This window comes from Salvia hispanica, chromosome 1 (assembly GCF_029641045.1).
Source record: "Salvia hispanica isolate PSC_SH4W2 chromosome 1, Shi_PSC_v1, whole genome shotgun sequence".
Taxonomy (NCBI): domain Eukaryota; kingdom Viridiplantae; phylum Streptophyta; class Magnoliopsida; order Lamiales; family Lamiaceae; genus Salvia; species Salvia hispanica.
Genome location: NC_142692.1, coordinates 2,500,478 through 2,519,742, shown reverse-complemented (window position 1 = coordinate 2,519,742; position 19,265 = coordinate 2,500,478). Strand labels below are relative to the sequence as shown.

Below are 19,265 nucleotides of genomic sequence, written 5' to 3'. Positions count from 1 at the left end.
GGGGGGAGGGTGGGGAGTATTAGATTTTAGACTCCAATTAACTATGGATATACTTGACAAACAAAGGAAAAGTAGATCTTGAGTTTTTATATAAATCCCCAATACATTGCTTTAGGTTATCTACAAATCAACAAATGGTTTCCTTAAGGTTCAAAACTATGGCTCTTTTCTTAGTTATGGTTCTTCTCATTTTCTCACAAGTTGCAGACGCTCGACAGCTCGATCGATTTCCATGTAAGCACTCCTTTTCTTTCACTGTTAATCAAAATTTCTCAGGTAATTCTTTGAACTAGATTGGTGGAATCTAAAGGAATAGATTGAATTCAAATTAAATTAAACATAAAATATTTTGATTACAGGTCTTGGCAATTCATCAGTAGATTATGACTATATGGATTTAAGTCGACACTCTTTTCAATATTAAGAAGCAAAACACTTTCTTGATTAATAAAAAAATGTGAAATATTCACTTGATAAAAAGATTATTAACTAATTACACTCTGGGTATGATTTAATTCAGATAAAGAAGGTGAAATATATGGAGGTTTTGAGTGCCCCAAAGGACGATCTCCGTGCTGTGGGCGTAGTGGAAAGTGCCAATGCTGCGGTTAGCCCAACAACACTCACGTTTCCAACCACTTTTGTTTTATGTAATTTTAAAAAAATAAATATAAAGGAAAATAAAGTTCGAATAATACGTTGGATTTATCTTTCTGAGCTGATTTACAGTTGGCCCGAATCGAAGGAGAATCCCTCACAACTATTACAATTACAGTAACTAGTTCTAGCTAGGGTTCTTGAGTAATCTTGACATCTTGATACACCTACACACTCAAGAAGATTGTTAGTATAACAACACAAGATCCTTGCGGATCTAAACAACAATCAACACAGTATAACAAAGAGACAACTGAATAGATCACATAATATGGCTCAGAGCCCGCCACATAGCCCAGATCTATTCAACTAGAACCAAATCCAAGGGAGCAACGATGAAACGACTGGAGTCTACCCTCACACCGTCACAACCTTCACCGAACCGCCCCTTCACACCGGATTAGGTCACTGGAACCACCTCAGAACAGAAACCCTAGTTCTCACACTACAAGCAACCGAAGCAGTTGCCTTCCAAACAACTCAAGGATCAAGTATTCACACAAGAATGGTGAATCATCTCTAGAAATCAATCGGAAAAGGCAATCGGAGAGTAGAGAGAAGATTGAGAGTCTCAGAGAGTAGAGAAGAGAAAGAGAGTGTATCGAATAATGAGAGAAGACAAACCGGCTAGTCTCACACATAAGCAAACACACATCACAAACCCTTAATCCAACGGCTGAAGAGCACAATCCAAGTGAAGAGACACGTGGCAGCATCTGGTGTGAGAGGGAGAAGCAGCTGGGCTTCTGGGTCAAGTCCAAAGAATGGATAAAGGCCCAGACACAAATTAAATCAGGCCCAAGCAATAATAGTCCACTTATATTCAACATACTCCACCTTGGACTCTTATTCTAGGAAACCAAGCATGGGCTAAAGGCTTAGGCATTTTCATCATAGTCCACAAGGTTAGATCCTGACACCAGAGAGCATTAATGCTCATTATTCAAGGAAATAACCAAAGCATTGCCTAACAAGATTACAAGAAGATCACCTACTGGTAAATCAACTAGTCTTGTAGGTCTTTCATGCCTAGTGATCTCAAAGAGCCAAGGCTCACAGAGTCACCTAGGACTTACCCCCGGGACATGCACATGCTAACCACAATCAAAATGCAAAATCCTAATGCAAGTGAGCAATTTATCAACAGGCAAGCATTTAGTCCCCATATCAGCAGGGTTTTTGTCAGTGTGCACCTTTTGAAGAAAAATTTCACCTTTTTCAACAATATCTCTAATGTAATGAAATCTCACATTAATATGTTTTGTCCTATCATGAAAAATAGGGTTTTTACACAACTGAATAGCAGATTGAGAATCAGAAAACACAGTAGGAGTTTCATTCACAAACTTAAGTTCAGAGAGAACTCCCTTTAACCAAACAGCTTCTTTCATTGCCTCAGTGATAGCAATATATTCTGACTCAGTAGTAGACAAGGCCACAATATGCTGCAGCTATGATTTCCAACTAACACATGACCTGCAAACAGTAAACACATAGGAGGTAGTTGACTTCCTCTTATCTCTGTCATTTGCATAGTTGGAATCCACAAAACCAGTTAGTAAAACACCATCATCACATTTAGAGTAACATAGCCCATACTTGGCAGTGTGCTTAAGATATCTTAGAAGCCACTTCAAAGCCTCCCAATGAACAGAACCAGGATTTGCCATATATCTACTAAGGCAAGACACAGCATAGGCAATGTCAGGCCTAGTGCTGACCATCAAGTACATCACTGATCCAATAGCATTAGCATAAGGGACTTTCTTCATGGCGTCAATATCAAGCTGAGACTTAGGGCACATATCTTTACTCAACATAAAATGAGCAGCAAGGGGAACAGAAGCAGGCTTAGCATCAAACATGTTAAAATTTCTTCAACACTTTATACACATAAGGTTCCTGATGCAGAACAAGAGAACACTGTTTCCTATCTCTCACAATGCATATGACAAGAATTTTCTGAGCATCTCCCAAGTCTTTCATATCAAAGTTATCACTCAAAGAAGATTGCACAGCCTTAATAGTTTTCAAACAAGGTCCCATAATAAGCATATTGAAGTGGTCGGTTCTTGGTCCTCGATGGTTTCGCGTGTGAAATTGGAGTGTATTCCAACTGATCAGGAAGAGATTCCCGACCCAGCTGAGTCGTTGATACGACGACCGAGATCTGACTTCAAACAAATTTCCTCAACCCACTTCTACTGATTAGTATAGCGGAGGTAAGGGTCGAATCCCACGAGGATGGACACGTTTAGATAACTGTGGTGACTTTCCTTGGGTGTTTGGTTAGCTACCACGCTTGGGTTGAGATTTTACCTAGACAGGAAATAAGGTAGTACTCTACTGACTAGTAGGCGGAAAAAATAACGGACATGTGGGAGTGTTTGTGAAAGTAGGGGACAAGGTGTATCAGAGACATATGGAAAGTAGACAGTTACGAAAAGAGGAAAGTTAGAAAACAAGGTGTATCTGATGGCTGGGGGCTTTCTGACAAGTCTGGATAGTACCTCAGAAAAGTAGGGAACAAAAGTAAAAAGTAACTTAAAAGTAAAAGTGGACCAAATAAAGTTGATTTCGACGTTTTCTTCTTCACCAAGTATTGACAAAAATCATATGAACACAGACACCATAACTAAACTTCAGATTCATGAATTCAAACTCGAGATCCATCGATTAAAATGCTTAAACTTAAATTAAACGGTAAACTGCAACTTTTACTTCTACTGACTGACATGCAAGATGGTAATCACGGCGCAGAAAAGAAATTCATACGTGAAAACTTGACCAACTTAGCTACCACTTCAAATCAACAACTCCCGATAAGAAAAAACTTAGAAATTGAAAGCAATAACTAAATCTAACTTCCCTAGGCAGAATGAAGCAAACTCAAACCAAAGTGACATGCGAAATAGAAACTTCATAATGTAAAGGCTGGAATTTAACAAAGTACTTCAAAAGGGCAACAACGATGAGTGTTTGCAGAATAACTAGCGATGAAAACAAGTAAACTTTAACTAAGAAAGCGATTAAGATTGTTTGTGTCACTCCGGGCGATGATACTACTACACTACTGCGATAACTGGCTGGAAAGGCGAACTGATGACTTCTCCGGCAGATGCTTGGACGTCAAGTGACCATGGCTGTGGCGAGGAACGAGAGGTAAGATAATGCTGAAGGATGGATCTTCTAGAGAGAATTCTACTAAGTGTGATTGTCAAACTCCGAACCGAACTGTTTCTCTCTCTCCAAATGGCTTCTTTTATAGGGAGGCTTGCCCTTGCTTTTAGGGTAGACTTCTCCCGCCTTTTGACCTTTTTGCCCTTGTAAAATAATCATCCCAGCTATCCTCCTTCTCCATCTCGAGCCTTTTCTCTGGCATGCATTCTGGTCAGTATCGCACCCTTCTAGTGCCCTCTTCACTTGCGTCACACGAATCGTCACCTACTGACTTGGATCCTTCAATCCTGCACACTTAAGCAACTGTTTTGCAGATAATACATGTATTTCACGACATACTGACCAGTAACCAAGGCTTAGAATACGACTTATCAAACTGCTCACACTTACCACATGCTTGTCCTCAAGCGTGAAGACAAACAAAAAGAAATAAGTCGAATTCGAGCCTGGTTACTCCCCCTGACCGACTCTACCTAGCTAGACTCCAGACTCTGACGCAAAAGAAAAGAAAACACTAACGACACAAACACATACAGATATAGTTAACTTAAACACATAGAACAGGCTATATTTTCAACCACCCTTTCCCTCGAGATCAGGTGCAATCCGGCCTTAGGCAGCCTTGAACTTCCGCCGCTCCCCTTTTCTTCCCCAGTCAGTATATCTGCTTGTCAAGATCACCCAATCCTAGGCCAAACACTGGGTTCACTCAGTCACTCATTCCTCACAGGGGATGTTAGGACTGTTTTCTCTCAATGCTAAACCACAGATGTTTCGGACTCAGATCTCACATGCAGCTCCCGAAGGTCTTTAAGGCTTGTAATGGGGCTAGTGGCTTGTAGCGTTTGGGGTAGTTGTCCCTAAGGCTCTAAGTTCAAAAACTAACTATTTATTTTGATGAGGGAGAACTGTGTGCACTCGGGCTTCTGGCTAGGGCTTCTTCTTCGGCTGGACAATTTCTGACATTGGCCTCCAACTGGTCAGTAGTTTCCTTGTGGCTTCGCCACCCTTATTCCTTCTTCCTCCTTCATCTTTTTGTGGTCAAGTATCTGCGACCATTTTCTTCAATTTTCTTCTTTGTGGCTTTGCCACCCTTATTCCTTCTTTATTTTTTTGGACCTGGAAATTCCAGATCGATTTTCTCCTTCTTTCCTTGCCTTTCTTTTCTTCAGCTGGTTCCTTTTGTATGTCCTCCTGGGCAGTTGCTTCCTTGCCTCATGCCTTGCACGCACACAGTTCCAGTGGCTGATGAGTTATTTCGGGGTATAAGTCAAGCTAGAAAATGGGGTTCTAAAGGTAGTTTTTTTTTTTTTTTTTTTTTTCGAGGGGTTTCCTACTGCCTTCAGGGTTTGCTACACGCGGTCACCTTGCCCTAGACATCATGTGGTAGCCTCTCTTTTTTTTTCAGTATTTAGTGGAAAGTGGTTCCACCTTAGGCCTTTAACTCACCTTTTAAGAGGGCCTTCGTGTCTGACCTAAGGGTTGGGTTTTTCCTTCATACTCGCATCATCTATACTGACTAGGGGTTACTGGAGGAGGTGGTTTCCGTTTTCCGGCGTGTCTTATCTCCCTCAATTCCCCTCACCGTCAGTTCGAGGCAGTTGAGTTTTAAGCCCATTCATAAAACATAACACAACACATAATTCCTAGACCTAACAAACCCTAAAAAGAAACTAACATGTACTGACTCAAATAACACATATATATATATGTCATACTGGCCATTTGCTCCCCCCTCTCACTTCACAAGTGTCTGCCCCAGATACGGGCTGTGAAGTGAAAAGTGGGAATGGCTAGTATGACGGACACACACGTATAACAAACACATATTATATCTAAAAACTTCTCACACTTAGACTATGCAATAGGCTAAGTGGGAGAGTTTCAGATATAAACATAGATGTACGAAACAGAAAAAACATAGTTACAAACATGAAATATAAACATATAAACTCCTCACACTTAGACTACGCAGTAGGCTAAGTGTGAGATAACATGCTCACGACTAAACACAAAGAAAAACATTATAACATATGCACCAAAGAAAGACATAATAACAAAATAAAAGAGACACTAAAAAAAGTAAAAAGAAAAACTAACTGGTCAGTTGGGGTGGTTCGATCAGATGTTCCTCCTGCTCCTTCTTGGAGCAGGGTTCTGTGCAGGTGGGTCCATTGGTTCTTCCTCAGCAGGTCCGGGTTGGTTGTCATCGTCCTGTTCTTGCTCATCACCTTCTTTTTCCTCAGGTCCGGTGGTTCCAGCTTCTTGTCCTCCATGTCCGCTTGGTCCGGCTTCGTTGCTTGCTTTCCCTCTTGCAAACTCTTTTAGTACGCTCTCCATCAGTGCTGTCAGCTTCGCCATCTCTGCCCGCGATTGTCTGTTCTCCTCAGCCAGCTCATTCACTGCCCGCTCCAGATTCTCTTGCCTCAGCCTCTGCGCTTGGTCGATCGGGGCAGCTTGCACCTCCTGGCCTTGTTGTGCCCTTCCCCCAGGGGCTTCTCCCATTGGGTAGAACTGGGGTACTCCTTCTCTGTAGTATACCAAGTTGGTGCGGACAAAGAAGGGTACATCAAATAGGCCAGGAGCGTCGACCATGTACATTGGAGACAAATCCTCTGCCTCCGTTATGATTATGTTGTTGCGCACAAAAGCTCCCAAGATGTTGCAGAGAGACAAGTTTCTGGCTGGGTATGTGGCTATTAGATGGCATTGGTAGGCTGTCCAAAATCCCAAGTGTAGTTTTCTTCCTTGCTTAGCACACCACACAAGGTACAATTCAGTCATGGACGTTCTGGCGGCGGAGTTACTCTGCCCCAGCAGGTTGTAGCCTAAGTAAAGCTGCACCAATCGTAGCATGGAATTGTTGAAGTGGGTGGATCTGGATTTTGTGGAGGCGAACTGGCCAGCATTAGGGTGGGTTAACTCCTCCCAGGCTTCCTGGGGCTCAAATTCTATATGACGCCTCGGTACCCCCCTCTCACGGTTTCTCCAGTCCGGACCTATAGCCTCCTCCAGGCTACACATTCCCAATATGACAGTCCACTCTATCAAATTCATCGACAGTTCACCACTGAATATCCTAAAGGAGATTGACACCTCGTCTAGGTCTGTGGTTACTTGGAACCTAAACGTGGTGAAAAACTCCTTCGCTAATCTCACAGATATCTCTGGGTCCCTATTATCTAACAGCCACTTAAAGCCCAATGCCTCTATACTGGCCAGGAAAGAATCACGTACAGACAACTCATCCAAAGAGGGTATATGGAGTACCTTTCCGCATTTGACTTGTTTGCTACTGTCATCCTTGTCGTCAAATGTGTCCTGAAGCTTTTGGGTGTCGAAGTGCTTCATGTCCTCCATAAGCTCATCAGTGAGCGTTACCCTCCACCGCCGGTACACGATCCTTTCTACCGGAGGGTGGACTAGTTCAAAGTGGTTGTCTGGGAGCTGCTGCTCGTGATAGTCTTCTCCTTCCAGAGAGATATCACTCTCTGAGTCAGAATCCTCGCTGGAAGTGTAGTCTGTGTCACTTGATCTCTCTTTCTCTTCTGGCTCTCTGATCACTATGCTTGTATTGGCAGTGCGCTGCTTCTTCTTTACTTGTTTTGTTTTGACAGGGGCTTTCCCCTTCCTCTTCCTTTCCTGAATGCTCTTGGTTCCTTCGATATCCATTGCCTCTGCTACTTCGTCGGCTTGTGTTGAAGTGTCCTCCTGGGCGGTAGGCTCGGCCACCATGCGGGCATTAGTATTACTTCTTGCTGCCTCCTCCCGACCTACTGACTCTGATGCGAGGTCCAGACCCTCAGCCATCTTGTCAGTATTCTCCTCCTGGTCAGTCGGCGTTGCTGATACTGTCCCTGTTGCCAATTGGGTGTCCTCCTGGCTAGCATTCGAGGGCTCCTCCCCAGGTTTTGTAGGATTAGTCTTCTCGTCATCACTCGAAACCTCCACTGCATCTGCTGCGGTGTTTGCTCCTGCCTTGTTTGACGTCCACATCCCTAAACATCTATGTGACACTCTTTGGGGTTTCTGCCTTTCTGCCTTGGGTTCGTTTTTCAACACTAGCCTCCCCTTTACTGGCTTGGGTTTAGTCACCACTGAGGCTTCCTCTTAATGTGTTTCTGGCTCTTGGCCTTCTTCCTTAGGTTGTTCTGCCTTTTCCCGTTGTTCGTCTGTCCTCTCCTCCACTGATTTGTGGACTGTCCCTTCCGACTTTTCCTCTCCCTTTGCTACTTCCTCTTCCCCTACTGCCTGGGATGCGAGGTCCAGTACCTCAGCCACCCCTTCAGGGTTCACCACGATTCGATCCCCTTTTCCCAAAACCGCTTGAAATTCTTCACCCGTCATTAACCCTTGCTTCTTGGCTGTTTCGTTCAGATCTATCTCCTCCTTCGCTGCATCGATTTCTGCTTCAGTGGCCCTAATTTCCTCTGCTTCATCCTTCTTGCTCTCGCTTGCTCTCCCTCCACCTTCCTTATCTTCTGTTTCTCCCCAGTTGGGATCTTGATAGGCGGAAAGAGGGCTGACGTCCAGCGGCTCTGTTTGGTGTATGAGAGAAGGGTGGGAGGGTTCTGCTTGTGCAGCAATTGTTGGGGAAAGATTTTTCGGACGTTGGAATTGAGGTTTTTGGGGTGGTGGTGGGTGGATTTTCTGTGGTTGTGGTTGGGGTAGGGTTTAATGTCGCCGGCACTCCTCCGGTTAAGCCAAATCCGGCTAGGGTTGTTGCCCAGTCTCTGTTGGGGTCATGTTGGCTTAGAAACGCCGCCAATGTGTCTAAAGGAACCATCGCCGGAGTTTGTGTCGTCGGCGGTGGTTGTGCCTGTTGTGGGCTTGGCGGCCTTGATTCGGCTGCTGTCTGGGGTTCAGACGAGGCCCCGCCGGCGGTAGATGCTCGGTTGATGGTTGCCTTCTTCTTTGCCATGGCTGTGCCGGTGGTGGTTTGTGGTTGTTTCTGTAGTGGATGGTGGTTTTCGGAGTGGGGGTTGCGGTTGTGGAAAAGAGAGTGTAAAGTGAAGGTAAGTAGGCGGTGGGGTATTTTATAGGGTGGTGGGAAGAGAGTCCGGTTGAGACGATTCGTGTGGAGGCGGTTGTGTTTGCTGGCAGCTGATTGGACGTTGCCTGTCACGTCCTTGCTTCACGCGCCTCCCAGCCTCTACACCCGCCTGCAAAGCTGCACAAACCCAAAATTCAAACTTTACTCAACTCCCTCTTCTCAATTAGCTAGAAATAGAAACAAAGCAATTAAATGGCTCTTTAATATAATTCAGAGTTTCACCCAAGTGGTATCCTCATGGTCAGTACGAACTCATAATTAATATTTAAGATCCGAAAAAAAATCTTTTTGTTGTTTTTCTTTCTTGACTTAAATTAAAATAACAAATATTTACAATATTTACATCCTTACTAAGGGTATTTGAAGTTTTACCCGGTCAGTAAGTACAATACTATGCCGCTGACCAAGTGAAACTTCAACCCCCTTTCCTACTGATCATTTAGACGCTCTTAAAGTGTAGTGGAATTTCTTCCACTACACACACTTCTTCATTTTCCCTATATATTTTTAATCTATGTCCATTAACGACAAAAGGTTCAGAGTTAGGGATACTCCCTGAAATCTCGACCGCTCCATTAGCACGTAGCGCAGTGATAATGTAGGGTCCTGCCCATTTGGACTTGAGCTTCCCAGGCATTAGTTTTAATCTTGACTGGAAGAGTAGTACTTTCTGACCAACTTGGAGATCCTTGGTTCTCAGATTTTTGTCGTGCCACATCTTTGTTTTCTCCTTGTACCACATGGCTGAGTCGAATGACTCCAATCTGAGCTCTTCCAGCTCTTGCAGTTGCAGCTTCCTTTCCTCTTCACAGGCCTTAGCATCCACATTAACCTGTTGTACTGCCCAGTATGCTCGGTGCTCAATTCCCACTGGCAAGTGACACATTTTCCCAAAGACGATGCGGTAGGGGGGACATCCCTATAGGAGTTTTGTATGCTGTCCGATATGCCCACAGAGCATCTTCCAACCTTATGCTCCAATCTTTTCTGGAGGGGTTGACTGTCTTCTCTAAGATGCTCTTTATTTCCTTGTTTGAGATCTCTGCCTGCCCGTTGGCTTGGGGGTGGTAAGGACTGGATAGGCGGTGATGAACTCCGTACTTCTTCATCAATGCTTCGACCGTTCGGTTGCAGAAGTGAGTCCCTTGATCAGAGATGATTGCTCTTGGTACCCCAAACCGGCTGAATATATGACTCTTGAGGAACTTTGTGACTTCTTTAGATTCACAAGTGCTTGTGGCCTTGGCTTCTATCCATTTCGACACGTAGTCAACTGCCACTAAGATGTAGGAGTTTCCATAAGATGAGGGAAAATGACCCATGAAGTCCATACCCCAGATGTCAAACACCTCACAAACTATTACTGGAACTTGCGGCATTTCATCTCTTGCGGAGATTCCACCGGTCAGTTGGCAACGGTTACAACCCTTGCAGAACTCGTATGCATCTCTATTCAGGGTTGGCCAGTAGAATCCGCTATCTAGCACTTTTCTAGCAGTCTTCCTAGGTCCGAAATGCCCTCCACATGCCAAGGAGTGGCAATGCGTCAGTACATCCCGTTGCTCCCAGTCAAGAACACATCTTCTAATGACCTGGTCTGCTCCTGCCTTCCACAAGTATGGATCGTCCCAGAAATAATACCTTGCTTCACTCTTGATCCTCATCCTCTGAGCCTTCGTTACGTTTGGCACCATTGGCAGTTCTCCTGTTACTAAGTAGTTTGCCAAGTCCGCATACCAGGGTTCATGTCCCACTTTCTCCTTACCCTTGGTTGTTGCGTCCTGACCAGTAAGTCTCATCACTTCTTCCCAATTGATCTTCCTTGCGGAGAAAATTACTTCACATAAATGCTCTTCCGGGAATCGATCCCTCACATCTTCACTGCTCCCTTCTTGTATTATTCTGCTCAAGTGGTCCGCTACCTTGTTCTCGACTCCCTTCTTGTCTTCTACCTCCCAGTCGAATTCTTGTAAAAGCAGCACCCATCTGATTAGTCGGGGCTTTGACTCCTTCTTCGCAATGAGATACTTGATCGCCGCATGATCAGTATAGACGATGACTCTGGATCCCAGTAGGTATTGTCTGAACTTCTCGAATGAATAGAAAACCGCCAACATTGTCATAATTGCGTTGGGCTTGATTCAGGGTTTTTGATGCATAGAATATCACGTACCTTTTTCCGTCTATCTTCTGACCCAACACGGCTCCCACTGCATAGTCACTAGCATCGCACATTACCTCGAAGGGGTGATCCCAGTCAGGAGCCTGAATGATCGGTGCAGAAATCAATTTTTCATTAAGGAGGTTGAAAGCAGCCTTGCAATGCTCATCGAAGATGAATTCCACCTCGTTCTGGAGAAGCCTGGTGAGTGGTTGGGCAATCTTGGCGAAATCCTTGATAAATCTTCGATAAAATCCCGCATGGCCAAAGAAACCTCTTATTCCTTTCTGATCAGTAGGGAAGGGTAGTTTGGATATGACATCCACCTTAGCTTGATCCACCTGGATTCCTTTTTCTGACACCACGTGTCCTAGGACAATTCCTTCTGTAACCATAAAGTGGCATTTCTCAAAGTTCAAGACCAGACTCTTTGCTTGACACCTTCCTAGCACCATATCCAAATGTTGCAAGCACGAGTCGAAAGAGTCTCCATAGACGGTGAAATCATCCATAAAGATCTCTATACAATCTTCAATCAAGTCCGAGAATATGCTCATCATGCACCGCTGGAAAGTACCGGGGGCGTTGCATAGGCCAAATGGCATACGCCTATATGCATAGGTTCCAAACGGGCACGTGAACGTGGTCTTATCCTGGTCCTCCGGGTTCACATAGATTTGAAAGTATCCACTATACCCATCCAAAAAGCAGAAGTACTTCCTCCCAGCTAGTCGCTCCAGCATTTGATCGATGAATGGCAGGAGGAAGTGGTCCTTCTTGGTTGCAGCGTTCAGCTTTCGGTAATCTATACACATTCGCCAACCAGTAACCAGTCTGGTGGGCACTAGTTCATTCCTCTCATTCTTGATTACCTGGATCCCTGACTTCTTGGGGACCATATGGATTGGGCTAACCCATTCACTGTCTGGCACCGAGTATATAATGCCCAGTGAGAGCAACTTCAAGATTTCTTTCAGTATTTCTTCTCGCATGTTTGGGTTCACCTTTCTTTGAGAGTCCCTATGCACCTTGGCTCCATCCTCTAGCCTAATGTGGTGCATGCAGACGTCCGAGCTTATACCTACCAGGTCCGTAAGGCTCCATCCAATAGCCTTCTTGTTCTTGCTCAACACAGTCAGTAGTCTTGCCTCTTGTTCTTCAGTCAACCTGCTGTTGATGATTACGGGGAATGAGTTTTCCTCCCCTAGGTAGGCATACTTAAGTGTTGCTGGTAACTTTTTCAACTCCACTTGCGGGGGTAGTGTGTCCGTAGGTAGAGGGTTTTCCCTTGAATCCTCCTCTTTTGTCCTGTTCAGCATCTGATTTTTCCTCCATACTGGCTGGTACCATGGCCCCTACGGATCCTGCTAGTTCTGACTTCTGACAGAATTTCATAATTGTTTCCTCGATCTCTTCGTCAGTCAACCCTCGGCTACTGATCAGATCACACCATGCGGCTGCTTCCACATCAGCCTGGGCATACACATCCAAGGCTTGGAGCTTTTCCCGCAATAATTCGGTCTCAAGAAATTCTTGGACTAGGGGGTCAATTACATCAACATAACATAGATTTTCAGAGTCTATTGGTTTCTTCATGGCTTCGTTGATGTCAAAGACAAATTTCTCACCATTAAAGTAAATGCATATTGTCCCTTCGGCCATATCCACAATTGTCTTAGCCGTTCTTAAAAATGGTCTTCCTAACAGTATCCCGCTAGACTCCCTAGCTTCTGGTTCACTCATTTTAATGACATAAAAATCCGCGGGATAAGTAAAGTTCTGTATCCTGACCAACACATTTTCTAACACACCCTCAGGATTGATACACGACCTATCAGCCAGTTGGATCAACACCCTAGTATTCGACAATTTTACCCCTTTTAACCGATTATAAATAGATAGCGGCATAACATTGATAGATGCTCCCAAATCACACATTGCATGCTCGATTTTCACATCTCCAATCGTTATGGGTAGGGTAAACATACCTGGGTCGGCTCTCTTGGGTGGTAGCTTCTCCTGTACAATTGTTGACGCTATTCCCTCCACCATGATCTTTCTATCCTCCTGGGCTTTCCCAGCTATGAACTCCTTTATAAACTTCTCCAGGGGGGGCAGTCTCACGGCTTGGAGAAATGGTATGGTGACATCCAGCTTCCCAAAGATTTACATGAAATCCACAGGGTTTTCCTTCTTCCTTTTTGTCACAAACCGGTATGGAAACGGTTTTTCTCCCTTAGCCTCTCCAGTCAATCCTTGCGGATTTCCCGTTTGAGCTTCCCGAGTTCGCGGGTCTGATGTGGGTATCACCCCTCCCGGTTGCTCATTCCCAGGTTGTGTTTCTCCCTCCTTTTCTTCCGCGGTAGGCTCCTTGTTTAGAAAAAACGGATCCTCCACATGAGGCAGAGGCCTTTTGAGCTCTTCCGCTGGGATGACGTCGCTCAGCACCCCTTCTCCACTTGACTCCCCGACAGGGTTCTTAAGCTGAGGTCCGTTGTAAGCTGTTCCTGACCGCAGTGTAATCTTGCTCACATTTGCCTTTTCCGGTATATGGACTGGAGATGGGAGTTTCCCTGAGTTTCCCTTCATTTCACCCACTGAGTTAGCGAGCTGGGCCAACTGCCTGTTCATCATATCCATATTTGCCCTATGCTCCTTCTAGGCACTTTGCATTCCTTGCATTATTTCATTACTGGACTGCAAGTCATTTTTAATGCTTTGCTGCGAGGCAAGCATCTCTCCCATCATGTCCTCCATGGACCTCCTCGACCTGTTTGGGTGATGGAATTGGTTCGAGCTCTGATGCTGGTTATACTGAGGTGGTGGGTTTGACAGGTAGCCTGAGAAATTCTGTTGGTTTTGGTTCGGTGGGTACTGGTTATATTGGGCAGGAGGGTTATACTGGTCGTTGTTGTGCTGGTACTGACTTTGGTTTTGGTAGTGGGTGTTATGTTGAGGCCCTGGGTTAAATTGGTTCTGGTTTTGGTTTTGAGAGTTTCGCTGATGGGGTGGCACATAGGTAGGGTTCGGGTTCTGATTTTGAGGGTTTTGGTTCTGAGGATGCTGGTTTCTTCCTACCTAGTTAGACTGGTAGTCAGGGTTCGTTGGTCCACGGTTGGGATATTGGTTCGGTTGGGGGTTGGGTTGATTTGGAGCCTGATTTTGGTTCTGATTCTGATTCCCATCTCCCCATCGGAAATTTTGGTGGTCCCTCCACGGTGCATCTCTTTGTTTCCCCGGAATCCAATTGCCGTTGGAATTGTAGTAACCTGCGGCATTCACTTGCTCCACATCCGGCGAGTTGTCCGGTTGATCATACGGTAGTGCTGGGGCTTCTTGGCCTCCAGTTGGAGAAGGTGGTGGAGTGTTCTGCTTAAATGCAGTCAGCGGTTCCTTCTTCAATTCCTCCATCTTCAAGTCTATCCGTTCCTCCTGGTCAGTAGCCGAAGCACTCGCTACCCTTTCTCTGCTGTACCCATCTCTCGCGTTGTCGTACGTCTTCTTCGCGTTCAACAGCTTGCGTAGCACCTTTTTGGCTTCACTCACTCTCAACTGGGTGAAATCTCCTCCAGATGATGAATTTGCCAGATCCTTGGTTTCCTTGTTCATCCCTTCATAGAAGGTGTGGTGCACCTCTATCTCCTTCATGCGATGGTTGGGGCATGACTCCAGAAGGCTCATGTACTTCTCCCAGTACTCGCTCAGGGTTTCATCATATTCTTGCCTTATGCACGATATTTTCCTCTTCAATGCACTTGTCTTCGAAGATGGGAAAAATTCGGCTAGGAATACTGACTTGAAGTAGGCCCATGTATTGATGGAGTCGGCTGGCAGGCGCATGAACCAAGTGTTGGCCTCTCCCTTTAGGACAAAGGGCAGGGCCTTCGGTCGGTAATCGTCCTCGCTCGCTCCTGCTGGCCGCCTCTGTGCCGTACAGATTTTGCAGAACTCATTTAAGAATTCGTATGGTCCCTCGTAGCTCTTCCCACAGTACGTCGGTAAGATTGCGATAACGTGGGGTTTCACATCACAGGCGGTCTGGCCTGGGGTGACCACTATGGCTTGTGGGGGATCTCCGTCGGCATGTGCGGTAAGTGTTGCGAGCTCGGGATCGTCCTCACCATGGTCAGCTATCCTCACTAGTGTCCTTACTGGTTGGGGTGGAAGCTCCGGGAGCTGGTACTCTAGCTCCTCTTTTTCTTCGTCGCTACTCGTGCCCAGGTCGGACAGTGCTGTCGACAGGCCAGAACGAGTGGTAACGAGTATTGTTCCTCTGGGAAGTATCCTTGGTCTCCACTGGCCAGGAGCCGAGCCACTTCTCATAAACTGAAAACAAAAAGAAAAGAAAATTTATAAACAGTATGTACACCAAAAAAGATCACACACAATGACAGGTATGAACGCCATCCATCCCCGGCAACGGCGCCATTTTTGAAGTGGTCGGTTCTTGGTCCTCGATGGTTTCGCGTGTGAAATTGGAGTGTATTCCAACTGATCAGGAAGAGATTCCCGAACCAGCTGAGTCGTTGATACGACGACCGAGACCTGACTTCAAACAAATTTCCTCAACCCACTTCTACTGATTAGGATAGCGGAGGTAAGGATCGAATCCCACGAGGATGGACACGTTTAGATAACTGTGGTGACTTTCCTTGGGTGTTTGGTTAGCTACCACGCTTGGGTTGAGATTTTACCTAGACAGGAAATAAGGTAGTACTCTACTGACTAGTAGGCGGAAAAAATAACGGACATGTGGGAGTGTTCGTGAAAGTAGGGGACAAGGTGTATCAGAGACATATGGAAAGTAGACAGTTACTAAAAGAGGAAAGTTAGAAAACAAGGTGTATCTGATGGCTGGGGGCTTTCTGACAAGTCTGGATAGTACCTCTGAAAAGTAGGGAACAAAAGTAAAAAGTAACTTAAAAGTAAAAGTGGACCAAATAAAGTTGATTTCGACGTTTTCTTCTTCACCAAGTATTGACAAAAATCATATGAACACAGACACCATAACTAAACTTTAGATTCATGAATTCAAACTCGAGATCCATCGATTAAAATGCTTAAACTTAAATTAAACGGTAAACTGCAACTTTTACTTCTACTGACTGACATGCAAGGTGGTAATCACGGCGCAGAAAAGAAATTCATACGTGAAAACTTGACCAACTTAGCTACCACTTCAAATCAACAACTCCCGATAAGAAAACACTTAGAAATTGAAAGCAATAACTAAATCTAACTTCCCTAGGCAGAATGAAGCAAACTCAAACCAAAGTGACATGCGAAATAGAAACTTCATAATGAAAAGGCTGGAATTTAACAAAGTACTTCAAAAGGGCAACAACGATGAGTGTTTGCAGAATAACTAGCGATGAAAACAAGTAAACTTTAACTAAGAAAGCGATTAAGATTGTTTGTGCCACTCCGGGCGATGATACTACTACACTACTGCGATAACTGGCTGGAAAGGCGAACTGATGACTTCTCCGGCAGATGCTTGGACGTCAAGTGACCATGGCTGTGGCGAGGAACGAGAGGTAAGATAATGCTGAAGGATGGATCTTCTAGAGAGAATTCTACTAAGTGTGATTGTCAAACTCCGGACCGAACTGCTTCTCTCTCTCCAAATGGCTTCTTTTATAGGGAGGCTTACCCTTGCTTTTAGGGTAGACTTCTCCCGCATTTTGACCTTTTTGCCCTTGTAAAATAATCATCCCAGCTATCCTCCTTCTCCATCTCGAGCCTTTTCTCTGGCATGCATTCTGGTCAGTATCGCACCCTTCTAGTGCCCTCTTCACTTGCGTCACACGAATCGTCACCTACTGACTTGGATCCTTCAATCCTGCACACTTAAGCAACTGTTTTGCAGATAATACATGTATTTCACGACATACTGACCAGTAACCAAGGCTTAGAATACGACTTATCAAACATCATCCACATATAGCAACAGAAACACAGGAACTGAAGCAAGATCTTTAATATACAAGCATGCATCAAAGGTACTTCTAACAAAGCCTAACTTATGCATACAATTATTGAACTTGATGTTCCACTGCCTGGGAGATTGCTTCAAACCATACAAGGCCTTCTTCAATAAACACACATGATTAGGAAACTTGGGGTCAACAAAGCCTTCAGGTTGTTTCATGTAAATAGGTTTATCTAACTCACCATGCAAGAAGGCAGTCTTAACATCCATCTGCTTTAATTCCCAATTAAAATGAGCACATAAGGCAAGTATTAATCTCACAGTGGTAAATTTAATAACATGGGCAAAAATCTCTGTATAATCTACCCCCTCTTGTTGGGTAAAGCCTTTTGCCACTAGTCTAGCCTTGTACCTGAGGCCCTCCACCTCATTTTTCAATTTATAAAGCCACCTGCAATCAACCACAGATGCACCAGGAGGCAAAGGTACAAGAATCCAAGTAAGGTTAATTTTTAAAGAGTGCATTTCCTCCACCATGGCTTTATGCCACTGACTCCAAAATTTAGATTTAGTGGCTTGCTTGTAAGTTTGGGGTTCATCCCCATCTGACTCATGAACATTGAAAGCTAAGTTTATAAGAGCAACTAAACCAACAAAGCCATCAAACTTAACAGGTTTCTTAACATTAGTTCTTCTAGCTCTATCTCTAGCAAGCACATAATCCTGTAAGTTAGGAACTTCAATGGCATTCTGAATACCAGCAGGGCTATTAATCACATTTTGAACAGGGGCAGGAGGAAAATTTCTAGCAGGACTATCATGCATATCAAACAGGTTGTCACAAACATTTTGAGCATTCACATCATTTTGAACATCATTTGGGTGTCCTTCATTAGGTGTCTCATCAGGCATATAGGCTGGATAGGTGTTCCAGAAGGACTGCTCCACCTCACTTGAAGCATCATTGAGAGGCTCCACAGCAGTGAGTGAGTCTATGGACTCCACCTCACTAAGAGGCTCATTGTCCACATCTATGGGATCTGGGGTACTTGTCAATCTTAAGCAGGGGAATTCATCTTCATTGAAGATTACATCTCTGCTTATGATGACCTTAAACCCAGGTTCATCCCTAAGCCAGACCCTATAACCTTTAACACCCTCAGGGTACCCTAGGAAAACACCTTTCTTAGACCTAGGCTCAAGTTTATCAGACTTGTGATGCACAAAAGCAGAGCAGCCAAAGACCCTTAGGTGAGAAAAATTAAGAGGTTTTCCATAGAACACATATTCAGGACACTGACCAACCAAAGGCACAGAAGGAGACCTATTCACCAAATAAGTAGCAGTTAATAAAGCCTCACCCCAAAATTTTTTAGACAAACCAGACTTAGATAGCATGCATCTCACTTTTTAAGAAGAGTCCTGTTCATTCTTTCAGCAACCCCATTTTGCTGGGGAGTATATGGCACAGTTTTATGTCTTTTAATTCCAAAACCATCACATAAATCATCCATCTGATTATTGCAGAACTCCAGACCATTATCAGTTCTAATAGCCTTAATTTTCTTTCCAGTTTGAGTTTCTATCAAGATTTTCCAAGTTTTAAGCTTTTCAAAAACATCAGACTTGTGTCTCATCAAAAAACACCAAACTTTTCTTGAAAAATCATCAATCACAGATAAGAAATATACACAACCAGAGTGAGAAGACACAGAAGCTGGACCCCAAACATCCATGTGCAAGTATTCCAGAATGCATTTACTCACATTAGCAGGTGCAGGAGTAGTAGGGAATGAAACCCTATGCTGTTTACCCAGCACACAAGAATCACAAAAGGGCAACTCACTTTGGACATCATTATCAGACAGGATGGCATGCTTTTTCACTCATGTGACCAAGCCTATTGTGCCACAACATGGTTCTATCATTTTTAACAACATTGGCATAAGCTTTTTCACATGAAAGAGGCACAGCAGTACAGACATATAAACCACACTTTTTGTTAGCTTTGAACAGACACATAGACCCTTTGCAGATTTTCATGCAGCCTTCTCCCCACTTTCCCCCCAAACCCTCATTTTCAAGAGCAGTACAAGACATAAGGTTATAACACAGATCTGGAACATATCTCACTTCCTTCAAGTTAAGCACATAACCATTTTCAAACTTCAAACACACAGTGCCAATACCAAGAATTTCACATTTCTTGTCATCAGCCATTGACACAAAGGTTTTAGTTACAGGTTTTAGCTCATAAAACACTTCCTTGAAAGGACTCACAT

The 19,265-nt window shown here is 44.4% G+C and overlaps 1 protein-coding gene, 1 long non-coding RNA gene and 1 pseudogene across 2 annotated transcripts; 1 reads left to right on the top strand and 2 right to left on the bottom strand.

Annotated features, from left to right (window-relative positions):
• Positions 1 to 31: 31 nt before the first annotated feature.
• LOC125218046 (uncharacterized) lies at positions 32 to 714 on the top strand. The gene is made up of 2 exons (XR_007175863.2): positions 32 to 234; positions 521 to 714. It is a non-coding gene; the product is annotated as an uncharacterized LOC125218046 (long non-coding RNA).
• An 821-nt stretch (positions 715 to 1,535) lies between these two features.
• Positions 1,536 to 2,522, bottom strand: LOC125221461 (secreted RxLR effector protein 161 pseudogene; annotated as a pseudogene).
• Positions 2,523 to 5,836: 3,314 nt separating this feature from the next.
• Positions 5,837 to 7,197, bottom strand: LOC148933069 (uncharacterized). Its single transcript, XM_089063335.1, has 2 exons — positions 6,301 to 7,197; positions 5,837 to 5,842 (listed from the first exon to the last, which is right to left on the bottom strand). Exons 1-2 carry the CDS (start codon positions 7,195 to 7,197, stop codon positions 5,837 to 5,839), a joined length of 903 nt encoding a protein of 300 aa, XP_088919461.1.
• Between the last annotated feature and the right edge of the window lie 12,068 nt (positions 7,198 to 19,265).

Coding starts and splice junctions, on each gene's coding strand:
- LOC148933069 (XM_089063335.1), bottom strand. CDS start 7,197: ATGGAGGACATGAAGCACTTCGACACCCAAAAGCTTCAGGACACATTT.